This window comes from Martes martes, assembly GCF_963455335.1.
Source record: "Martes martes genome assembly, chromosome: 2".
NCBI classification, from domain to species: Eukaryota; Metazoa; Chordata; class Mammalia; order Carnivora; family Mustelidae; genus Martes; species Martes martes.
Window position 1 is genome coordinate 37,997,292 of NC_137889.1, and position 25,045 is coordinate 38,022,336.

The 25,045-nt window shown below is 47.0% G+C and overlaps 2 protein-coding genes across 4 annotated transcripts in view; both read left to right on the forward strand.

Annotated features, from left to right (window-relative positions):
• The window catches only part of IKBKB (inhibitor of nuclear factor kappa B kinase subunit beta), a 61,057-nt gene extending 50,951 nt beyond the window's left edge, over window positions 1-10,106 (forward strand). For both annotated transcript variants that reach the window (XM_080796153.1, XM_080796154.1), the window contains 6 exons: window positions 1,141-1,190; window positions 1,279-1,378; window positions 1,587-1,734; window positions 5,093-5,220; window positions 7,639-7,729; window positions 8,788-10,106. In XM_080796153.1, the coding sequence (XP_080652279.1) occupies window positions 1,141-1,190; window positions 1,279-1,378; window positions 1,587-1,734; window positions 5,093-5,220; window positions 7,639-7,729; window positions 8,788-8,853 (583 nt within the window). In that variant the 3' untranslated portion in view covers window positions 8,854-10,106. The remainder of the gene's footprint in view (window positions 1-1,140; window positions 1,191-1,278; window positions 1,379-1,586; window positions 1,735-5,092; window positions 5,221-7,638; window positions 7,730-8,787) is intronic.
• Window positions 10,107-24,718: 14,612 nt separating this feature from the next.
• The window catches only part of POLB (DNA polymerase beta), a 28,334-nt gene continuing 28,007 nt past the window's right edge, over window positions 24,719-25,045 (forward strand). Inside the window, exon 1 of one of the 2 annotated variants that reach the window (XM_080795883.1) lies at window positions 24,719-24,932. In XM_080795883.1, the coding sequence (XP_080652009.1) occupies window positions 24,872-24,932 (61 nt within the window). In that variant the 5' untranslated portion in view covers window positions 24,719-24,871. The remainder of the gene's footprint in view (window positions 24,933-25,045) is intronic. The other variant, XM_080795884.1, reaches the window with a different exon arrangement.

Sequence of the window (25,045 nt, forward strand, 5' to 3'; positions counted from 1 at the left end):
TGAAGGTCAAATCACACGATTCAGATAGAGCAGGCGTTCAGAAACTGTAAAGGCTGTGACAGAGGCTGCGTTCACCAGGCTCACTGACGTCACTGTCCGTGCAGCCTGTGCTGATCCCAGGCATGGTTCAGAGACCAGAAAGTAGAACAGAGAAGGAGCCTGGCCATTCTTAAGAGTTTGAACCCAGAAACCGTTCATTTGCATCTTTATCAGGAATTTGGCCTTGACTCAGGCGGTGGTGATAAGGTGTGCTGGCAAAGCCATCCTACCTGAAGGGAATCACGGGGAGCTCCCAGGGTACAGGTGGGGAGGGAAGCAGGCGAGGGGCCTCAGACTCACAGGAGCTCTGGCTTGGGCTCAGCCGGGTCCCTCCGATGCCTTTACTAGGGTTCTCAGGCTCAGAAGCTCAAATACCAGAAATCTGGTGATCCGGAGTCTATATTTTCTCCAACTATTTAACCCTTTATTCTCCTTTAGTTTTCAAATGGAAGTCACTGCTGAAAATATCAGCCAGTTTCAGTTGAGGCCGGAAAGGGATAGAAGATTTTGTTGCCTTTGGGCTTGAGTTTTCAAGGGGGGGCCCATATTCTCTGGGCTTAGACCCAGCCCAGTGATGGTACTGGGGTCATTACTGCAGAAGCCATGTGGACAGGAAATTCCAAGGGACAGAGTAGAAACTCGCTTCTGGAGACTCTCTCTCATTAAGCCTTAGTGATGGTTCGGGTTTGATGACAGGGGCCATCATTTCCTTGTTGGAGGCATCACCTGTGCCATCTCCAGGGGTGATAATTTTCTCCAATCAAGACAATGCTAGTCTTGCTTCTAAAAGTCAGTCACTGTTCTGGCAGAAATTAGCTAGCCAATGGTTTGGGTTTTTTTTTTTTAAGATTTTATTTATTTATTTGACACAGAGAGACACAGTGAAAGAGAACATAAGCAGGGGGAGTGGGAGGAGGAGAAGCAGGCCTCCTGCCGAGCAGGGAGCCCAATGCGGGGCTTGATCCCAGGACCCCGGGGATCATGACTTGAGCTGAAGACAGACGCTTAACGACTGAGCCACCCAGGCACCCCCTAAGCAGTGTTTCAAATGTGCTTATTTGACCTTGCATCTTGACAGAGTTTCTCCTTTATATGTTTCAGAGAAGAGCAGGCAAGGGAGCTTTACAGGAGGCTTCGGGAGAAACCCAGAGGTATGTGGGGCCTTGTTTTGTCAGCGCACCGTGTAGGCGCTCTCTGCCGGCCCCCTTGAGGAACTGTGGGCTCCTTCCCTCTTTCCAGACCAGCGAACGGATGGCGACAGTCAGGAGATGGTCCGGCTGCTCCTCCAGGCCATCCAAGGCTTTGAGAAGAAAGTGAGAGTGATTTATACGCAGCTCAGGTATTCGCCCCGACTTCCCTTCCCAAGGGTGGAATTCAGAGGGGCAGCGAGGCTGCACGTGGGGTCATCTTCTCACTCCCCTCTGACTCACTTAACCTGGAGAAAATTTATCCACAGCTGCTGTTGGATTCGTAATTCCTAAGGATTATGTTCTCCTGCTTTCTCCAGCCCCAATGCCATTGGAGCTTGTCACATTTGTTCTTTACAGTAAAACTGTGGTATGCAAGCAGAAGGCTCTGGAATTGTTGCCCAAGGTGGAAGAGGTGGTGAGTTTAATGAACGAAGATGAGAAGACCGTTGTCCGGCTTCAGGAGAAGCGGCAGAAGGAGCTCTGGAATCTTCTGAAGATCGCTTGTGTGCGTGAGCCCCACGGCCCAGCCCTTAGCCCTCAGCCCGCCAGCCTCTCGGGGCCTTTCCACCTCTGTGCTATCACCACCCCCCAAGGTGGGGGCCACAGAGCTAAGCCCCAAGCACTCTGCTGCCGCCGCTCCTCTCTCACCGCCCTCCTCTGGCTGGGAGAGGGCAGGGAGGGGTGGGGTCGGGCCAGGGCCAGGTGTTCTAACTTCCGCCTGTATGTGCTTCCTGAGGCCACTGTAGTCAGGTGCCACTAGAGTCACTCCCTTGCGGTTCTGGAACCAAATTGTTGGCGGGACTGAGCTCCCTCTGCAAGCTCTAGGGGAGAATCCTTCCTTGCTTCTCCCAGCTTCTGGCGGCCCCAGGTGTTCCTTGGCTCGCAGCCGCATTGTTCCAGTATCTGCCTGTGTCTGCACAAGGCCTTCTTCTCTGTGTCTGTCTCCTGGGTGTCACATATAAGTACCCATGCCATTGGATCTGGGTCCCCTCTCAGTAGTCCGGGATGATCTCCTCTCAGGATCCTTGACTGCATCTGCGCAGACCCCCTTTTCCACTAAGGTCATATTCCCAGCTTCCTGGAGTTAGGACACAGGCGGATCTTTGGGGGACCTCCATGCAGCTCACTACAGGGCATGTCTGCTGGACTGGTTCACCCTCACCCAAGTCTGTGCTGCTCAGTGCTGTCCCCGTACTTCCTGTGCCCGCCGTCTTACTGTACATTTTACTTATTCATTTGAGAGGGAGGGAGACAGCGAGCACAAGCAGGGGGAGCAGCAGGCAGAGGGAGAAGCAGATGCCCCGCTGGCTGGGAGCCCGACATGGGGCTTGATCCCAGTACCTGGAGATTATGACCTGAGCCAAAGGTGGACACTTAACCATCTGAGCCACCCAGGCACCCTCCCCCCACTGCCACTGTCACTATAGCTGAGACTCCACTGCATGTTGCTCAGAGAGAAAACAGGACACAAAAAAGAGCCTAAAACAGAGAAGGAGAAGAGCCAGGTAAAGGCCACGGAAACCAGAGCTGATGGGAGAGAGACCTGTGCTGTGTAGGCTGCAGAGAGGTTGCCTGGGATGAAGACCAATTTAGTCACTGACACTGTTTGACAGAGCAAAGGGGAGAATGGGACGATAGTTGCTTAAGGTGGAAGCAGGATGCAAGGGTGGTGTTCCCAAGATCGTGGGCTGGATCTGTAGGCCAAGCAGAAGGGGACTGCACCGGGACAGTCACAGTGTCAAAGGGGCAGGAGACAGTGGAGTCTGCAAGTCGTGAGAACAACGGGGTATCAGCGAGATGAGCGTGCATGGATGCCTCGGCCTTGAGAAGGGGTGGGTGACGTTTCCTCCCTTAAGAAAGGAAGAAAAGAAAAAAGGAAAGATGACAAGGAGAGAAGATCGAGGAAGAAGAGGGAAGTTGAGGTACTCCCGGGGATGGCCTGATCTGCCGTCTGCATTCATGTGACATTTACTGAGCCCTGACCATGTGCCCAGGAGCCTAGGAAAGTGATGAAGATGGGAGGTAGAGGAGGAAAGAAGCATGGGCCTGACGCAGCAGCTCATAATCTGGTGAGCGACATGCACAGGGAAATGAATTTGAATTTGGGGGCAGGAAGTATTGTTCAGCAGCTCGAGTGCTGTCAGCTGGGCTGTAGCATGAACAAAAAGAGCCTCTTGGAGGGGAGGGAGGCACAGGGCATATCCACAGGGAGGTGTTGCTTCGGCTGAAGAACGAGTGGGAGTTAGGTGGGTGTGGAGAGGACCTTCCAGAGCGAAGACTTGGCTCTATCCAAGGCCCAGGACGTTGGCCTGAAACAGTGGCTGTGTTCTGGGTGCTACACGCAGAGTGTTGTGATGTGGGCGGCAGGGTGTTGTGTGGAACGAAATAAGGAGGCAGGCAAGGGCCGTGCATATGCAGGCCACACTTTTTTCTGAAGGCATAGAAAACACCCCAGAATTTGTCTTCATCTTTCGTGCTGCAGGAAGTATGGGAATGGTATGATCACATTTGGGTTCTAGAGAAATCCCTCATGGCAGCTGGAGAACGGATTTGAGGCTTGGACAGACCTCAGCCCCCGAGAGGGAGGGGCCGCTCTGGGATGGGAGGCTGGAATCATGGAGCCCCTGTGCTGCGAGGGACAGGGCAGTGGAAGGGCTGCCCTCCCGCCATACTCGCAGGCCCGAGCAGAGCAGAGGAGGCAGATGGCTGGTTCTCTCAATGGGTGACAAGCCGCAGGGCAGAATTGGGTGCTTGACTGACAGGTGAAAGCTGGACCTTGACATTCAGCTGGAAGGAAGGATGTGGAACCAGGGCTAGTCCTCCAGCTCGCAGGGCTGAGTGGGATTGAAGTCACATGGGCTGCAGCAAGGGCAGGAGCCAGGTCCACGAGAAGATGGCGAGGCTGCCAGACCGGGCGTTTGGCTGGAGACTTGGAGAGGGGAGGGACATGAGGTGCTGGGAAGATTGACAGTAGGTCACGTCTACGTCTGCGGGCTGCAAGCAACCAGAGCCCCAGCCACTGGTTTAACCTTGACTGAGGGGGAGTGGCTGCAGCAGCCAGCGCGCCCTGTGCGGGGGTGGGGGTGGGGGGGGTGGGGGGGTTAGAACGTTGTGCTTTTCTTCTCGGCTGTCCCACAGATGGTGCGATTCACAGAAAGCCACTTACAAGCTTTTTGTGTCTCAGTCTTCTACTTGGAAAAACAAAACCATCCCTGTCTTAATTTCTTTGTTAGAGTTTGTTAAGCAGTCAAACTAATGAATTAAACCTGTGAATACAGGTACTCAAATTTCCCTATATTTAGAATCTTTTATCAAAAAGTACACCTATAGGGGCGCCTGGGTGGCTCAGTGGGTTAAAGCCTCTGCCTTCGGCTCAGGTCATGATCTCAGGGTACTGGGATCGAGCCCGGCATCGGGCTCCCTGCTCAGCAGGGAGCCTGCTTCCTCCTCTCTCCCCCTCTGCCTGCCTCTCTGCCTACTTGCGATCTCTGTCTGTCAAACAAATAAATAAAATCTTTAAAAAAAAAAAAAAACAGTACACCTATAGTGTCTGCCTTTGGCTCAGGTCATAGTCTCAGGATTCTGGCTCTCTGCTCAGCAGGGAGTCTGCTTCTGCACATGTGTGTACTCTCTCTCTGTCAAATAAATAAAATCATTTTAAAAAGTACACCTATAGACAAGGATTTTCTAAGCTGAAATGCAAACTGTGGTCATGAGAAGGGATGTTTGAGTCATAATTTATAGGACTGGCTAGTGCCTTGTGACCAGTTGTTTCATGAGAAAAAACCATGGTGGGAATGCAAAGTTGGGATCATTCCTTTGCTCCAAAATTCTGTTGATTTTCTTTTGGTTTTATCCTTCAGAGCAAAGTCCGTGGTCCTGTCAGTGGAAGCCCAGACAGCATGAATGCTTCTCGCCTCAGTCACTCGGGTCAGCTGCTGTCTCAGCCTTCTGCTGCCCCCAACAGCTTACCCGAGGCCATCAAGAAAAGGTGGGTCACTCTTCGGTGCCAGGCATGATAGCCACGGGTGCATCGGGAGGGCATGGGAATAGAAATGCTTGTTTATCATTGAGAGATCATTTCATCTGTCTAATGATTTCGTGCATGTTTTTCTTTGTATTGGTTCATATGCCAGGCAAATGTCGTATTTTACTCGTTGTCCCATGTAATTTGCTAGCTAAGTACTTTTCTTGGATTTCGAATTGCTTAATGAGGATATGGAAAGTGCTAGTCATGTCAGCCATCATCTGTTGTTCAAAACCGTATTCCCCGCAGGGCATGCTCTGGTGGCCACGCCTCTGTCATCTTGCCTCTTCCCTCACCCCCCACCACTCTGAGTTACCAAGCTACGGTTTGCCTCCTCCTGCCTGTCCTCACCCCCCACTCCTCCCTTGTTTTCCTCTCCTGTCTCCTGGGCCATTAGCCACGTGGTGGTGAACAGAATGCTTCCCCTCCCTGCTTCCTGTCGAGTACCACCTCCAAGCCCTTTCTGTTCAAGTGAATCTTCAGAGAATGCCATTGGATCAAGTTATTTTTTTGGCCAGTAACTAGTAGCAGCTTCCCACTCCCCTAGAGGATCCAAGCTGAGCTTTTTCAGACTTACGCGGCCACCTCAGAGCCGCTCTCCAGGCTGATCTGCTGTTCCCGTACAAACTCTTGGCCTAGCCCGATGGTTCTGGAAGTCTGATCCAGACCAGCAGCAGCAGCCACATCTGGACACTTGTTAGATGCAGATCCTGAGTCAGTGGCTCAGGGGTGGGCCCAGCAGGCAGCTTTTCAGAAGTCTGAGCTGGTTGCTGATGCTCGCTGAGGTTCCAGAACCTCTAGCCAACTTCCTGCCCTGGGTGGTCCTCCCATCTGCACGACATATCTGCTGTCCATATCCGTTTCCCCCTCCTCCAGTGCCCTGACCATTCACACACAGAGAGCTCTCTCTTCTTGGACCGCCTGTGCGGGTTTTTGTTTCTAGTTCAGCCCCCTGCAGTTTCCTCAACGTGTCAGGCCTTAGGCACTTAGGCATGGCCCGGGACCCAGTCTTCAGACATGGAAAATAGATTAATGATTGCCTAGGGCAGGTGGAGGGGGGGCGATGGGAAAGGGCTGATAATGGGTACAAGGTTTCCTTCTAGGTGATAAAAATGTTTTAAAACTAGATTGTAAAGATTGTGTCATTCTGTAAATATACTAAAACCATCGAATTAATACAGCTTAAATGGGTGAACTTTATGGCATGTAAATTACATCTCAATAAAGCTGTTTTAAAAGTCCTGTTCCTGTGCTTGGGGAGTTCCTAGCTTGTGTGTTGTGGTACTAAATCACACGTGGCCTTAGATTCTTAACTCTCCCCAACTGCAGTGAGCTTAAGGATGGTAACCAGGTCATGTGTCCCTTCCATTGCCCTCTGGGGCTGGCATTGAGCCTTCAACCTAGTTAGTAGCCATGCGGAAGGGGCTGAGCAAAAACGTGGCCTGTGTTCCTTGTAGCAGAGCATCATGCTTTGCAAGGCGAGCAGTTCCAGGGCACTGTCTCCCTGCACTGGGCATAGTCCCCCCGTGATATCCTGGATGCTCTGGAAAAGTCGTTCCAGGAGCACAGGTTGTGTGTATGTGTCATGGAGCCGAGGTTGGAACAGGACAGCGGCTTATTGTATTCTCTCCTCTCTCCCCACTGAGGTTCTTGAACCGACGGGTGCATTTCTAATCCTAGAAAAGAGAGAGCGGATCAAATCCAATCAGCTCCCAGAACTTGCTCTTTCACAGATCTCGAGGAACTGTGGAAATGGTGAAATTACTTGGTCTACATAATTTTTTTTTCTATTTCAAAAATTGGAAAACAGGTCATTTGTGGGATATCTTCAGATTTTGGCAGTTTGGAGAGAATTAAATTCAACTATCTAGTTAAGTCAGAGCGCACTCACTGACTTCTAACTTCTAAATTAAAAAGAGATTTTCTTTTTCCCACTGTGAACCGTAATGCCGATTTATGGCTGGGTGTGGGCTTCTGAAAAGTGCTTAGCAAGGTCAGTGAGATTACTCGTCAGCACCTGGCACTTGAAGACCCTCAGCGTCAAAGTAATAGGAATTTAATTTTTATTTTATTTATTTTTTTTAATGTTTTTATTTATTTATTTGACAGACAGAGATCACAAGTAGGCAGAGAGGCAGGCAGAGAGAGAGGAGGGAGCAGGCTCCCCGCTGAGCAGAGAGCCCGATGCGGGGCTCGATCCCAGGACCCTGGGATCATGACCCGAGCCAAAGGCAGAGGCTTTAACCCACTGAGCCACCCAGGCGCCCAGGAATTTAATTTTTAAAATCTTGTCCAAAGCTCTGTAGCCTGTTTTCTAAACAATAGTGTTGTCTCTGAAAAACCACATCGAGCATTTTCTAATACTGTGATCCTTTTCTCCAGTGGAGAGCTGGTGACTGAAGCACACACCCTGTGTTCGCAGCTAGAACATGCAATGCAAGACACCATCAAAGAACAGGACCAGAGTTTGAGGGTAACGGGCTGCGTAAATCCCCTCTATTCCATGTCCATGTTTTCCCCCCGGCAAACCAGAAAAAGAAAACGGAAAGGCAGTCCAGCATGTCCTCCGTCTCAGTCTACGCTTAACGATCTCCTAGGACGTGTTATTACTCATAGCGATGCTAACAGTTACTGAAGGGGGACGGGTACTTGGTGTGCAGTATTTCACTTAACCCTCGCAACACTCCGTTTTTATAAGGGAGGTGACGTCATTCTGAGAGGGTCTTTCTCTCCCTGCTGAGCGTCTGTGTGTGGGGAGTACTGTGCAAGACTCGGGGGACAGGACCAGACCGTCACAACACCCCCTCTCAGGGTGCTTAGCGGTAGGTAGTACTAGTTACAGGGAAGCTAACCTGACAAAAAGTGAGTCAAGACACAGGTACATTTTAAGGCAAAGCTTACGTTGCTGAGAGAACCCGAAGTCATTCCTCAGCTTTGGAAAGGCCCTTTCCTGCCAAGACTGTGACCTGCTAGCTTCCCCCTGACTTATCAGTTGTCAGAGGAATCAGACGGAACACCACTGGTGATTGTAATCACTTCTTACTTATTCGGGTGTCCATCTCCGGTGAGGGGCTTTCTCTGTTCTGCGTCGCTGTGTATCCTCCTCCTGACAGGGCATATTTTGAGCATTTCACGGCCAAGGGGCACTTCTGCCAGAAGAAAAGGAAGTCTCATCCGGCCATTTCATCTGGTAGGGTGGGAAATGGGTGGCTGAGGTAGCTCTCGGAACCACCTACCCACAGTGAGCATAAGTAAGTGCTGTGAGCCACCGGTAATACTGAAACTCCCCGTCTAGTTTCCGTGGTCACAGCATCTGAGGGACTTCTCACTAGGCCAAGGGAAAGTTCCTGTATGGTTTTGAAAACGTAGGTTTAGCCCAAGAGTAGCCGTTAATAACAAAATTACTATTAATGAGAGGATTGAAATTTCCCTGTAAATTGTGCTGGTCTAAATTGTGCTGTCCCGAGGAAGACAAACAATCCGGGGTGTAGTGGTGGCCACTGTATTTTTAATGTGCCTGTTGACTTTCAGTCTCTAGACTGGAGCTGGCTACAGACAGAGGAAGAAGAACAGAACAGCCTGGAACAGGCCTCTTGACTGTGTGGGTGGCCTTGACCACCTGATGGGGCTGCCTGGCCTGAGGTCCTCCCATGCTGGCCCCCTGCTCTAACAACGTCCCAGAAGTCGTCGGCACCCAGACAAAGGATCCTCTCACTTTCCCTGGGAGTTGTGACATTCACCGCGGGCCAGGGGTGTGGGCCTCCGTGGGCACTACCAGCAACGTCGTCTGCACACTGGAAAGTCCTCCATCACAGAGGCTCAGCAAACACTGAGGCCAGGCATGAGCTGCTTCCCCTGCTCTGGAAATGTGCTCGAGGTACTTGCCCCACAGACCGCTGGACAAATGTCTAATGGGACTCTTTCAGGACAAAGTATGAATGACACTTGATGTCAGCCTGTCCTCTCCTGACCCCTCCCGATCTCCAGAGGCCCTGATCCACCTGTCCTCACAGCTAGTGTTTCATCTGGATTTGGAACCAGACAAACTGAAATGGTAGACTTGCCTGGCCCCATTCTTTCTCTAACTCTTTTCATTTCACTGCTGCTAAAACATCCCTTTCCCCAACGACTTTAGTGGTCGTGCTCCCTCGTAGGTACACGCTAGCTCTCCCCGGCCACCGTCCTTTCCACCACAGGGTGGCTCGAGAGAGCCAGCGCAGACAAGCAGCTTCCTTCCCTCGGGTCCCCGAGACCACCTGGGGGTGAGTCATCGTGGGGAAGAAGGAAAGAAGAAGAGGGGACCTGTCAACCCCACATCTGCCGACACTGTGCCCACTCCTGCCCTTGCTCAGACGCAGCTGCGTGGGGCGGCGATGGGCCAGGGGAGCTCCTGCTTCTGTCATCTAGCAGTATTATTAAATTGACATTTTAAAAAAATAGTTTCTATATTTTGTAACAGAACTCAAACATTTGCACCGGGCTCCACAATCTATTTTTACAATATTTATGGTTAGGACTTGGGAACTCAAAAACCAACTTAACGCAAAATGTCATAAAATCGAGTAGCATGTGGGTCACGTGGTGCGGGGCCGCCCTTAGCACGGCTTCTTCGACATTTCACCAGACGTCTGTGCATCAAAGCAGGAAAGCAAAACGAGTTCAGATGATCACAAATAGGCGAGTTTGGTCGGAGAAGGAAGTTGGAATAGAGGAGTTTCACAAACTGGCTTCCATGGAAGCAGTACCAAGGGTTTCATGGTCAAGGAAGTTTGGGAAACACTTCAGGCTTTAATTGTCTCTTGGAGAGTCACACTGTACACTGGCATATTAAAGTTCTTGAGAGTCCTGTGATTATAAACCGCCTTAACTGTGTCGATCTGTTCACGGAACACATTGGACAATAGAGCCTTTCTCCTCCCCGCCCCATGTGAGTGTCACATTTTAACATCCCAAAGAGCTGGAATTGGAGACAGCATGATTTTGGAAACACCGGTGAGGAGCATAGTAGGAAGTCAGACCACAAAGACAGGCTGGGATGGGGCCAGACTGGGGAGGGAATGAATGTTGGGCTAAGGGTTTATGGGCTTATTTTATGGGCACTCAGAAGTCACTGAAGAATTCTGAACAAGAAAATGACATCACCAACAGAATGGTTTAAAAAGACCAATGTAACTGGAATATGCTAATTGGGTGAAAACAGTGAAAACTCGAGGTAGGACTCCCACCCCCCAAAACATGAAGTAGATGTACTTTCCCCAGTCCTCCCTTTAAGTATAACTAAAATCCTTCTGCGTTATCTATACAAGTGCAAGTAGTCGCTGAAAGGTAGAAAGCCAAAGACCGGCTGGAGAACTTGGACCCGAGCAGTGACGGGGTGGTGAGTTCCCTGGGTTTTCTTTTTGCCTCATCTGCCCCCAGCTGGGTGGGGAGAGGCCAACCCACAGGCCCAACTGAAGAGCCTACTCCCTCTAGTGGTATTAGACTCCCAGGGCCGCTGGAGCAAATTCCCACCCACTGCGTGGCTTACCACAGCCGCGACCTGTTCTTTCTCAGTTCTGGAGGCCAGAAGTCTGGGCTGAGGTGCTGACAGGACAGCGCTTCCTCTGAAGGCTGCAGGAGAGAGTCTTTTCCTTGCTTCCTCTAGCTTCTGGGGAGTCCAGGTGGTCCTCCCCTTGTGGCTGCATCTCTGCCTCCATGGTCCTGTTGCCCTTCCCTCTTCTGCCTGTCAAATCCGCCCCGTGTGCCTAATATTAGAACCCTTGTGACTCAATTTGGGGCTGATCTGGATAACCCAGCGTAACCTAGTGCCCACCCCCCCAACCTGGCACCCATCCACAAAACTGGGCTTCTACCTCCAGGGATTTCTTTATTCTCGTTTTTTTGTTTTTTGTTGGTTTTTTTTTTTAAAGCTTTTTCTTTCAAAACAATTTCTTTTAAATTCTTTTAAATTTCTTTTAATTATAGATTTGTAGGAAGTTACAAATAATTACAGATGTACAGGAAATTGCAAATGTTCTCCTTCACGTGGTTTTCCTTAGTGGTTACATCTTATGTAACAACACTACAATATTAAAAGCAGGTGAGTGATGCCGGTTCAGAGTGCCTATAGTTCTACACCATTTTTTCACGTGTGATTTGTGTAACCACTAGAATCAAGATACAGAACTGTCCTATCACCACACAGGTCTCCCTCATGTTTTCCCTTTAAACAACCACTGTCCTCCCCTCCAAGATTCCTAATCCCTGCAAATTACTAATTTCTCTTTATTCTCCATCTCTATAATAATCTTTTGGGAATGTCATACAAATGGAACCAGATTGTGTATAACATTTGAAATTAGCTTTTTTTCCACTCAGTGTTACACTCTTGTTTCCATCTGAGTTGTCGTTTCCTTTTATGCCAAATGGTACTCCTGGCTATGGATCTATCACAGCTTGTTTAACCACTCACCTGTTACAGGAAATTTTGCAAATTGACAGCAATCTATTTGCTAGTCAGCAAGGCTAATTTTATCTTTATCCTTTATTCTAGACCCATCCTGATGAATATGTCATCTTGACCCCAATATAAGCAAGATTCAAAACTTTAAATAAAGATATTATGGCATATAATTTGATGTTGTAATTGATAGAATTTCCTAGAAAACCGTTGTTCAATAGAACTTTGTGTGATGATGAGAATGTTCTAATCTGTTCTGGCCCGTAGGTAGCTACTAATTACATATGACTGCTGAGCATTTAAAATGTGGCTAGGGCAGCTAAGGAACTGAATTTTTATTTTATTTAATTTCATTTTAAATGGTTTTTAAAAATATTTTATTTACTCATTTGAGAGACAGAGAGAGCACAAGCAGGGGGAGAGGCAGAGGGAGAGGGAGAAGCAGACTCCCCACTGAGCTGGGAGCCCGACGTGGGGCTCCATCCAATGACCTGGAGATCACAACCTGAGCCGAAGATAGACGTGCAACCATCTGAGCCACCCAGGCGCCGCTCCTTTTAAATATTTATAGTCACATGTGACAAGTAGCTACTATATAGGACAGGGCAATTTCAGAGGAAAAACACTGTCTTTACAAGATGTGTTTGGAATAGGACCAGCATGTATGAATTGGTTAATATATGCCAGACAATGAACTAACTTTGCTTAAAATGCGTGTTTCATCAGCTCTACCACACTTTTTTTTTTTCTCAGTGGGCTATATCTTTAATCAATGGCAGGTCACAATTATAGGGGTCGGTGTCAGTTGTGAATTACATGTGTGAACTCGCTCACGGCCATCACTCAGTGGAGCTGTATCCGTTTGGTACCACCCATGTTGAGTTTAATTGCCTTTTAAAATCTCTTCAGAAATATTACCCTTTTGGTTTGACTTGAGACAGAAATTGATTGTGTACCCAGAAAGGCATAAAAAACAAAGCAGTGAGCATAAATCTGATATTGGTCAAATAAATACTTCTTGAGGATATATGGCTGCAATTCCATATTTTCTTTCAAAGTTAACAGCCAAATTTTTATGGGTCCTAAGAAAGGAATATACCTCTAAGTAGGAGAGGCTGTCCATTTGTCACCGAACTACAAGCAAAAGGACTGTTTATCACGTGTCAAGCAATGCCGCAGAAGGCAAGAGAAATTGCCAAATCCCTCAGAAGAGCTAGAAAATTTCAAAACAACAAGAGCCTGGTGTGACTAATCCATTTGTCATCCAGGATTACAGTGAAGACATTGTGCCACAGTTTAATTGATAGCATTTTTTTTCTTAGTGGTACATAAAATGAGGGTGTTTCTTACAATTCAGTGGATTTACGACTATTAAAAATGTAGTCGTCTGCAGTCCTCACAATCCTAATGAGGCAAGTGCTTTCATTATCTTCATTTCATCCATAAGGAAACTGAGGCATGGAGAGTTTTACTAAGGTTAAATTAAATCTGACCTTCTTGAGAGGGCTAAGAGGTGTCTCAACAATGACTCTTTTTCCTGGAGGAGTTGAGGAATGGGCAGAAGTCCAATTTTTCTCAACACAAACTGCCTCCTGGTTGGTTGGAATGTTGTTTAGTTACTGTGCCCTAACATCAGGATGTTCAGAGTTTTTAAAAAAACTTGTTCTGTGAAGATTTGGCAAATATACAGATATATGTATATTTGTATAATAAACTTCTGTATTCTAGTCACCCAGATTCAAATTTATCAATACTGGACAATCATATTATCTCCTCACCAGCTGCTCTATTAGTGAAGAAAATTTCAGACATTAAAACATTTCACCCATACACATTTCAGCATGTATCTCTAAAAGTTTAGCCCTTTTTTTTTGTTTGTTTTCATCATAACTACAATACTATTATAATTCTTTCATTCAGGGTCCAGTCAAGGGAATGAAACTACACAGCAGATTTAACAAGGAAAATATAAGATAACAGGGAATTGGCCTCTTAACCAACTGAGCCATCCAGGCGCCCCCTCTTTTTTTTTTTTAAGATTTTATGGAATCTTGAGGCTCCTGGGTGGCTCGGTTGTCAAGTGTCTGCCTTCAGCTTAGGTCATGATCCCAGGGTCCCAGGCTCAAGCCCTGCATTGGGCTCCCTGCTCTGCGGGAAGCCTGCTTCTCCCTCTCCCACTCCCCCTGCTTGTGTTCCTGCTCTCGTTTCTCTCTTTCTGTCAAATAAGTAAATAATCTTTTTTAAAAAAAGATTTTATAGAATCTTAAAGATTTTATTGAAGCCAATTATAAAATTGGTTTCTAAAGGGTAAGGAAAACTAAGAATGCAGGAATAGCAGAAAAAGAGACTAGCCATAGCCCCAATAGCTGAAAAAGCTCCACTCCACACCCCAACTCTCCTGTCCCTCCACACCCCCCCCCCCCCCGCAGATCCAGACTGCATCCGAGAGGGTGTGGCTGTGGCTTGCCACTGGGTGATGAGGGAGTTTGGTGCTGAGTTGGCCAAACTCACTGGGAAGCTGCTGTCCAGTTGCTATAGAAAGCTGTCCATTGGGAGGAGCTGCACGGCACAACTCACTGAAAAACTGCCAACTGGGTGGTATGGCACCTTTGAGGTGCAAGGGGAATCTTCCTGCTGATTGCCACACACGCTGGGAGCTGCCAGGAGGAGCCCGCCAGAACCAGGAAGAAGAGCCCCTTCCTCTTCCAGTGTTCCTCTAATGTCCGTTATGACGGAGTTTGAAATTGTGCCAGTTGGCAAGACAGAGATGTCCCAGTAGCAAAAACAAGACAATGAAGGATAGATTTGGAATTAAGAAGCAACAGATCGGTAATCAGCATGGTCCGCCCTGCTGACTAGTCAGCTTCCTTATGCATCCTTCTCCATACACTGAAACCTCCAATGCAAGAACTAAATAACTATGTTTCCACCTAACAGGATACAGCTACCCTTCATAAAAATCTCTCACCAGACCCAACAATCACTGTATCTCTCACTAGCCATATAAATTGCTCCCCGAATTCCATCACACTAAGTTGTACAGTTTATCTTCAACAGCTTGTATGTAAAATAGAATTGGGAAGGAGAGGGAAGAAGAAAACAGGCAGCACATGTAAATAAGCACACACATGTAATAAGCAGAGAGAAAATACACAAAGCGACAGCAGTCCTTGCATCTACAAGTGGTTCTGTCTTCCGTGAGCCTGGAACTGATGGCTACAGGTTTATTTTCCCACTCCTGATCCCTTATTTCCCCTGCCCCCAGCCACAGCCTCAGCTAGTCAGGATTCTTTGTCAGGTGTAGTGATCCTAAAGGATCCAAGTCCAAAATCGTACAGACTCCTTTTTTTTTTTTTTGCCATAATTTTGCATTAATCTTAACCATTGCATGTGAAATGTATCAAGAGAAGCCCCAGAAAATCCCCTGGTTCCAGACATAGTCCTCACTGCCCTGATTGTGTAGCAATCACTCAATTTCTCCTTGGCAATCAGGATCAATCATTCTAATCAGTAGTAACCTCTTTTGGCCTTTTGGTTCAGTGGCATAGGAACCCAAAATTTCCCAATTCAATGGAATCACTGTGGTGCTGCTGGTTGAAGTACTCCCCGTCCTTGGGCATTAAGAGCTCCAGACCTGAAGAGATGAAGATTGCCAATGTGGGAAGCCCAAGTTTTGCAAGTGGGTTTTTATATATGCAGTGGGGGAAGTCCCTCCTACTTTTCACCCTTTGAATCCCAGACCTATGCATTCTCACTATAAGGAGATAGCATCATATAATGCTTTCTGATTCAATGTACAGACTGCATCCTGTGAAACAGAACTCCATCTCGATCGGATGTTGTGGCCAGCTGGTCTCATAACCATGTCTTCCATTAAACTAGTCCAATTTCAGGTATCCCAGGCACTTCTGGATGATGGGTATGTGGCTACACTTGCTTTGCTGTGCAATGAGTTCTCTGATCAGAAGCAGTGCTTTAGGGATCGCAGATGCAAGCAGAAGCCAACAGGGAAGGCAACTCCATGTCCAGAATATGTATCTATTCCAGCAAGAAATCACAATAAGAATGAACATCTGCTGCTTCTAATATCATCCAACTGCCATTAATTGGCTGCCTTGCTTCCCAGGGCAGTTGTGCCATCGTGGGGGCTAGTATTAGTCTCTGTTGGCAGGTCAACAGTAGCATTACCTGGTCAGACTTAGTAAGAGGATGTTGAGCCTTGTTGTTGAGCCTGTGCGTTGTTGAGCCTCCCTTCCTGTCACCACGGCCACTGTGGTCATAGCCTATGGAGCAAACAGTGAGATGATGGGGCCAAAAGACTGATTGACATCCACACACCATGTAATGCTATCAGCCTTATTATCAAGAGCCTCCTGGACAGTGGATATCCTTTGGTGGGCAGTCACGTGAGACGCAGGTATCTTCAGTCTTGCGTCCATTGTTAGAGGCTCATCCCCATGCCTCTTCTCTGGTCCTCCCTGCTGGCAGTTTTCCAAGCCTATTCTCTACAAGTTCCTGATCATCCAGCCAATCCATTGGTAACAGCCCATGAACCAGAGCAGAGCCATACTTCTAACCATCTCTTATTCCAGACAAAGTGGACAAAAACTGCACTGTTCAAAATTCTGCCCACCGAGAGGATTTTCCTGTGCTGTTATGCTTCAGAGCTCCTCTGAATGGGGGGTAGGGCTGTAGCTCTCTCCTTTCAGGGGACACCTGCACATCACGTAAAGCCATCGATACACCAGGCTGCAGTTTTTCTTTAGGTAACTTGCTCTAAAGGACATCACTCACACGCCACAGATGTGGACTGAAAAAGAGGACACAGAGCAACATCAGCCAGGGCTGAAGGGCTCTGGGCCACCTGCTCGTGCAAGTCACTCACCCCTTTGGATCTTCTTCCAGTTACCCTTAGCGCCAAAGAGGACAAGGATTCTGACCTCTATCACCATACTTGCTTTGCCTCTTAGACCTTCCTATATTGTTACTTAAGTCATTGTTTCAATATGTTTTATCTGTACAGTTTCTTTTTCACTGGTTGTTGCTGGTAGAGAAGAATTAATGTTTGTAAGTCAATCATGTGTCTGGGAACCTTACTGAACTTTTATTAGTTCCAACAGTTTATCTTAATTCTATTGCATTGCCTGTATGAGTTACTCTTAGCTGCACATAATTATAGTTTTGTCTTTTCTAATACTAATGCCTTTACTGTTTGCACAATTGTGTTAATAGCAGACATCCTTGCTTTCTTTTGAGACTAAAGTTTCTCTGTCAAAAAAATTTTTTTAAAGATTTATTTATTTGAGAGAGAGAGAGAGAGAGAGAGAGAGAGAGAGCCTGAGCAAGGGGAGGGGCAAAAGGAGAGGGAGAAGCAGGTTCCCAGCTGAGCATGGAGCCTGAGATGGGGCTGGATCCCAGGACCCCAAGATCATGACCTGAGCAGAAGGCAGATGCTTAACCAACTGAATCACCAAGGTGCCCCTCTCTGTCAAAAATTATGTTTCCTGTGGGCTTCTGGCAGCGTCTTTATGAAGTAAAGGATATTTTCTACTATTCCAGTTTTTCTGAGCCGTAAAAAACACAAATTGGGGGACACCTGGCTGGGTCATTTGGAAGACCGTGTGACTCCTGACCCCCAGGTTATGAGTTCAAGTCCCACGTTGAGTGTAGAGATTACTTTTTAAAAAATCAAATCAAGTCAAATTACAAATTGGTTTGAACTTGTCAAATGCTTTTTTATTTGTATACTGAGATAATGTGATGTATTTTTTCCTCTCTCCTATTACTGTGAGGAATCCTTTTAGATTTTCCTGATGTTAAACTGTTCTTGCATTCATAGAATAAACTCTAAATGCTCATGATTTTTTAAATAAACTTTATTTTTTAAAGATTTTATTTATTTATTTGAGATAGGAAAAGAGAGAACAAGCAGGGGTGAGGAGTAGAGGGAAAGAGAGAAGCAGACTCCCTGCTGAGCAAGGAGCCTGACAGAGGACTTGATCCCAGGGTTTGATCCTAGGACCCTGGGATCATGACCTGAGCCAAAGGCAGACACTTAACCAACTGAGCCACCCAGGTGCCCCAAAAGACTTTATTTTTTTAAGCGGATTTAGGGGGCGCCTGGGTGGCTCAGTCGTTAAGCCTCTGCCTTTGGCTCAGGTCATGATCCCAAAGTCCTGGGATCGAGCCCCACATCGGGATCCCCAGTCCTCAGGAAGCCTATTTCTTCCTCTCCCACTCACTCTCCTTGCGTTCCCTCTCTCTCTGTCAAATAAATAAATAAAATCTTAAAAAAACAAACAAAGCAGTTTTAGGATCACAGTAAAATTGAGTAGAAGGTACAGAGATTTCCCATACACCCCATGCGCTCACAAGTTCATAGCCTCCCCCACCATCCATATCCCCCAGCAGAATGATATATTATTTACACCTGATGAACCTACATTGACACATCATTATCATCCAGAGTCCATAGTTCACATCAGAGTTAGTTCACATCAGAGTTCAGCTTTGTGTTGTACATTCTATGGATTTGGACAAATTTTTTTTTGAAGATTTTATTTATTTATTTGACAGAGAGAGAGAGAGAGATCACAAGTAGGCAGAGAGGCAGACAGAGTGAGAGGAAGGGAAGCGGGCTCCCTGCCGAGCAGAGAGCCCGATGTAGGGCTCGATCCCAGGACCCTGGGATCATGACCCGAGCAGAAGGCAGAGGCCCAACCCACTGAGCCACCCAGGCGCCCCGGATTTGGACAAATTTATAATGACATGTATCCATCATTATAGATAGTATCATACAGAATAGTTTTATTGCTCTGTAATTGTTTGTTTTTAAATTCAGTCACCTAGGGGTGCCTGTGTGGTTCAGTCTGTTCAGCGTCCAACTCTTGATTTCAGCTCAGGTGGTGAGATCGAGCTGGGCGTGGAGCCTGCTTAAGATTCTCTCTCTCCCTTTCCCTCTGCCCCTCCCCCCACTATATTCTCTCTTGCTCTAAAATTAAATTAAATCAAACTAAAAACAAAAACATTTAAAAATTCAATTACTTAATATTTTATTTGAGATGTTTACATTTATTTTTATATCTGAAATGACCTTATGCTTTCCTCATGGGCATTCAAAAGAGAATATATCTTCTATGAAACTGAATGGAAGTGTTGACTTTTTCTATGGCTGATGCTCATGGCCTTACCTATCATGTTTACATTGATGGCTATATCTATATCCCTAACCTTCAAATATGTAGCTTTACCTCTATGGTAAACATACCTAAACACCTCAAAAGTACGGAATTGATTCTCTCCCCATCCCCCAAGCCTGTCATCTGTAGCACTATGAGCTCAGTGATTGCCACCCACCAAGTGCTACAGGCAGAGATGAGTGACCATGCTAGACTTGTCCTCACTCCTCTCCTCCAAGACCTGCCTATTCTTCACCTCTTAATTTAAAAAAAAAAACATTTTCCTCTCACACTCTCCTGCCTTAGGTTCTTAAACAGTCTCCCTGATTCTAACATCTCCCACTTAACAAGAATTCATCCTCTACAGCGCTGTTAGAGTAAAAATTGGAAAATGTCACTTGGCTGCTTGAAACCCTCTGGGACTCTCCAGCACCAAAGACTAACGTCTGGTCTCCTCAGTCCGGCAGACACTCATCTTGATTTCTAACCTTGTACTCCACCAACTTCTATGCGGTGCTCGATTTTCCTAATATATACCCCACTCTTTCTTCTCTGTGAAAAGTTTTTTTTTTTTTTTTTTTACATGCCTTGCCTAACCTCATCCCGTTCATCCTCATGGGTGGCTCTTCCTGTTTCTGAGCTGATTCCATGACCTCTCCCTGACCTCTGAACTAGCTGCACCCCCATCCCCCCCTTCCCACTACACACACACACACACACACATATACACGCACACACGGAGTTCTCTAATCTAGCCTTACTCCTTAAAAGCAATTTACTCCTGCCTCATGGTTTTAAATACCATACAGATGCTGATGGTTTCAAAATTATACCGCCAGGGGCACCTGGGTGGCTCAGTGGTTAAGGGTCCTGGGATGAAGCCCCGCATCTATCAACCTGCTTCTCCCTCTCCCTCTGCCTTCTGCTCCCCCTGCTTATGTTCGCGCGCGCTCTCTCTGTGTGTGAAATAAATAAATAAAATCTTAAAAAAACACAAAAAACTATACCTCCAGCTCGGACCTCTCTCTTGAACCCCAGGATAATATATCCCACTGTCCCTTCAGAATTGTCAACTAGATATGCATCTCACATTCCAAAAGTCAACTCCTGATTTTTCCCTCCCAAACTTGTTCTTTGTGGTCTTCCTAACACCTTAAACGACAGCTCTGTTCTTCCAGTTACTCAGTTAAATAACCACAGATTCACCCTGCCTACTCTCTTTTTTCCACACCCCACATCCAATTTATCCAATGAGTCCTGCTGGTTCTACCTTCAGAATATATCCAGAACCTGAATGCTTCCCGTTTCCTTCAGCATCACCTTCCGCTCTCACTTTGCTACTACTGGTCTGGTCCCCTCTCTGTCCACTGGGCGTGCTCCGTGCTCCTTGGTACCATCACCTCCTGCTCTCATCCTTGCTCATCCGGGACTACCTGCACTATCTTCCTCGCTTAATGAAAGGAATTGAACGAAAATGACTTCATTTCAGATGAGGTTTTGTTGGTATCACCATTTGTTGGAATGGTCACATAATTTGTACCCATTTGCCTAGAACTTTTTAGCCTCAGAGTCTACACGAACATCGAACATCGTCCTCTGCCTGGATCACTCTCTCCCCCAGAGCGCCTCATGGCTTCTTTCCTCTCCGCTTACATCTCTCATATGCAGCGTTATCAGGACATCCTCTATACTGGTACCCATCTCCTACCCTGCCACCCAGGGAGCTGTCCCTGTAACTCTGTTATCTTGACTTGTTTTTATGCCACTGTCACCACCTGATATATTTATTTGTCCCTCTATACATCCATTAAAAAGCTCCACGAGATGGGACTTGGTCCGTTCATTGCTATATATGTGGCACCCAAGGCTGGGCAGGACTCTTGGTGGGTGTTCAATAAATATTTGCTGGTTGAATGAGCACTGCTAGCTCACACATATTTTGTCAGAAGTACCTAACATTATCTCTTTAAAGGGTTTAGGCTTTTGGAATCCCGAAATGAAAGACTAGGGGCTTTCAGCTGACTCTTCTTTTGCGTGTGTGTTTTATCTTTTATTATTATTTTATTTTATTATTTTTTTGTTTAGCTCTGTCTCTTCTTTACGCTGAGGAAGTGAAATAAGTAAAATTTTTTGCTTGGGATGGGTAGAAGGAAGGAGGAAACTGACAGTTCCTATTTCAAAAATCTGATCGCCCAACTTAGTTCTTACTTTTCGTTTTCCTCAGAGTCCACGGACTTGTAGGTTCTAAAGCGGAGAATGGATTCTTCTTTTTTTTTTTTTTAAGATTTTATTTATTTAACAGAGAGAGACACAGCAAGAGAGGGAACACAAGCAGGGGGAGTGGGAGAGGGAGAAGCAGGCTTCCTGCAGAGCAGGGAGCCCAATGTGGGGCTCGGTCCCAGGACTCTAGGATCATGACCCAAGCCAAAGGCAGATGCTTAACGACTGAGCCACCCAGGTGCCCCTGGTTTCTTGAGGGTTTTTTTGTCAAAGCCAAAACATTATTTCTGCATGGAAATTTGAGGTCTGTTATCACTTGATTTGCTCCATCACCCCCAACCAGCTTGGCTTACTCCTTTGTATTACATGGAATCTTTCCAGTTTTCACAATAGGTAGTGTTGCTTAATGTATCTTTCATCATTCTTTCTCCTTTTCCCCTACTATGCTCAATCTCATTCAATAAATGTTTACTAAGAAAAAATGTTAACCAGTTAGGAGCCCTTACACAGTACTCAGTGTTGTTTTCCAACTTAAGTTTTGTTAGTGACATATCTAAGGGTGCATATCTTAGGGTAGACCAACTTGTCTTGGTTTTAGCCCTAAAAGTTCTGTATCCCAGGAGCCCCTCAGTCCCAGCCAACCTGGGCAGTTAGCCACCTTACATCATGATGTGTCAATATCCTCTCTAATTTCAAGTATTTGATACTTCAGCAAAATGGCAATTTAGGATATTCATTCATGACGGATTTGCTGAGCCCCTATTCTGTAGCAAACAAAAATTGAGTCCCTACTCTGTTGGAGCTTTCAATCCACATTAGGGGAGGAAAAACAGAGCAGGGAGTAGATAATAGGCAAGTAACACATGCGTAAGTTTCAAATCATTTTCATGGAATGGAGTAGTTCCACAGTAATAGAGAGGGCATGGGGACTGCTCAGGAATGTGACAAGGATATGACCACATGGCTGAGACTTGAACGATGGGAAGGCAGCCAGGCAGAGCCCTGAACAATGAGAAAAGAGCTCTGAAGCAGGTACATGTGTGTGCTACATAACAATACATGTGCACTGACAAAGGGAAAAGTGGTGAGAACTCAATTAGGAGAGGTGGAAGGAGACAGATCATATTAGGCCAGTGGAAGGAATTTGGAATTCATTCTAAGTGTAATGAAAGTATATTTAAGTCAATGAATGGCATGTTGATACACATTTTTTATATATATTTTTAAAGATTTTATTTATTTATTTGACAGAGAGGAGAGAGAGCACAAGTAGGCAGAGTAGCAAGCAGAGGGAGAGGGAGAAACAGGCTCTCCGCTGAGCAGGGAGCCGGGCATGGGGCTGGATCCCAGGACCCTGGGGATCATGACCCGGGCCAAAGGCAGCCGCCTAACCAAATGAACCACCCAGGCACCCCTGATAGACGTTTTTAAAAGACTTTTCTCCTATGTGGATAATGGCCTGTAGGGTACAAGAGCCGAACCAGGAAGCCCATTGAGGAGGCTACGGCAGCAATCGGGGAGTGAGATCATGGCAGATTGGACTAGGGTAGTGGCAGTAGAGTGGGTGAGAGCAATTCAATTCAGAGAATGAATTCTGGAGACAGAACAGACAAGACTTGACAGATTGGATGTTGGGTGTGAAAAGAGTCATTAAGAATGGCTCCTAGGGTTTTGACCTGATGGCAGGGTGGATTAAAATGTCATTAACTGAGTTGGGAAAAAGTTAAGGAGAAATTAGTGGGACAAAAATCAAGAGCTCTTTAGGAAATTTATTAGTGAGATGCTTACTATGGACAACTACAGACAGCCAGCAGGCAGTTTGATATATGAGAGTAGAACTCAAGGGAGAGGTCAGGGCTAGAAATACAAATCTGGGAGTCTTCAAGCTGGCATGGCATTTTAAAAGGTGAAACTGGACAGAGTGGGAAAGCTGGTTAGAGGAGCAAAGCCTGAGGCACTTTCCCACACAGGCTGGAGAGTGGAGGAGGAGCCGAGAACCAGCACAAACATGCAGAAAAAAACTTAAGGAGTGGGTATGAAGGAAGAAGGAAAACGCAGAGCATGTGCTATCTTAGAGCCAATTAAAAACAAGTTATTTCAAGAAGAGAGTGGTTTAAAATGGATCACATGTTACTGGTTGGTCCAAGAAGATGAGGACAGAGAATTGATCACTTGCCTTGGATTCTTTGGCACTGATTTTTAGACAGTATAATCCTCATATCACTTCCATATAAAATGAGTATTTTATACTCATATAAAAATGGCATAATACTTATATAGAAAATGATCCCACAACTCCCTAAAATTGTAAGTTTCATTTTTCAAAGGTAAATAAAAAGTTTTTTTCTTTTTTTTTTTTTTTTAGAGAGAGCGAGCGTCCCAGGCAGGGCAGAGCCTGACTTGGGGCTTGATCGCACGATCATGAGATCAGGACCTGAGCTGAAGTCACATGTTCAACCCACTGAGCCACCCAGACACCCCTGAATACAAACTTTTTTTTTTTAAAGATTTTATTTATTTATTTGACAGAGATCACAAGTAGGCAGAGAAGCGGACAGAGAGAGAGGAAGGGAAGCAGGCTCCCTGCCGAGCAGAGAGCCCGATGTGGGGCTCGATCCCAGGACCCTGGGATCATGACCCGAGCTGAAGGCTGAGGCTTTAACCCACTGAGCTACCCAGGTGCCCCTAAAAACTTTTTTTATTTAATGAGGGGTGATCATTCTTCGGAACAAAATAATATGAACAGAGCCTGGAATAAGGATTAAGTAAGAAAAAAACTGAACTGAGAAAAATACTAAGCCACCTCATATCCAAACAAAGGGGTTAGCAAGGTGTTAAGACACCGTTTTAAAAAGGCAAGGTACAAGTTGGGAAAACACAAATATTTACAAAAACTATACAAATACAATATACAGGGACACCTGGGTGGCTCGATCAGTTAAGCGTCTGATTCGGCTCAGGTCATGATGCCAGGGTCCTGGGATGAGTCCTGGCTCACTGCTCAGCAGGGAGTCTGCTTTTCCCTCTGCCTCTGCTGCTCTCCCTGCCTGCACTTTCTCTCTCTCTGACAAATGAATAAATAAAATCCTTAAAAAACAAAACAAACAACAATTTAAAAAAAACCCAAATACAATATGCAAAAAAGGCCTGCACCCGAGGTCGGAAACGCCACTGCCCTGTGCCCCGGCGTTATACTCTCACAGAAACCTCGGACAGTAAGTACGACGCCGCTGTTCGCCTCCTATCACACATAAGGTCACGCCCTCAGTAACCATCACGGCGCACGGATGAGACGTGCGCACGAGCCGTCTCCGCCATCGCTACCTCCCACCCCACCACCTGAAGCGTGGACTTCCCAGAGTCGGACTCCTCGTTCCTCCCCTTCTGGGGAGAGGAATCGGAGGAACGTGCGGGGAGAACAGACATCATGTCTTAGGTTAAGAACCCAGGTCTTCCCACAAAGAACCGCTTGCCCAACCCGCGCTCTGGCCCAGCCTCGCCTCCCAGGTCCCCCTCACCTTCGTGGTCCCTTCCTTCACGCGCCGCGGGGGCCCAGCTCGAGCCGCGCCCCCCGGCACGCCCCGAGCGCGTGACGTCACCCCGCGCGCCGTGCGCCGCGCCTCCTGTCAGAGGCGGCCATTGTTCAGTGGGTCTGGCTGGCTTTGCCGGGGCCGGGCTGGTCCTGCCCCCCTCTCCAAGTCCCGGCCCCTCCTTAAAGCTGGGAGAGGGGGCCAGTCCCCGGCTCTGAGCACTCTGCGGTCCTCGGGTGCGAGCCACCATGAGCAAACGGAAGGCGCCGCAGGAGACGCTCAACGGGGGAATCACCGACATGCTCACAGGTTAGCACCGGGCCGGGCGCCGCTGGCTTTCTTCTTCTTTCTTCCCACTTCATTGCCTTCCCCTGCTTCTCTCCCGTCCCCACAGCCCTGTGGATGGGGTCGGCCGGTTGCGG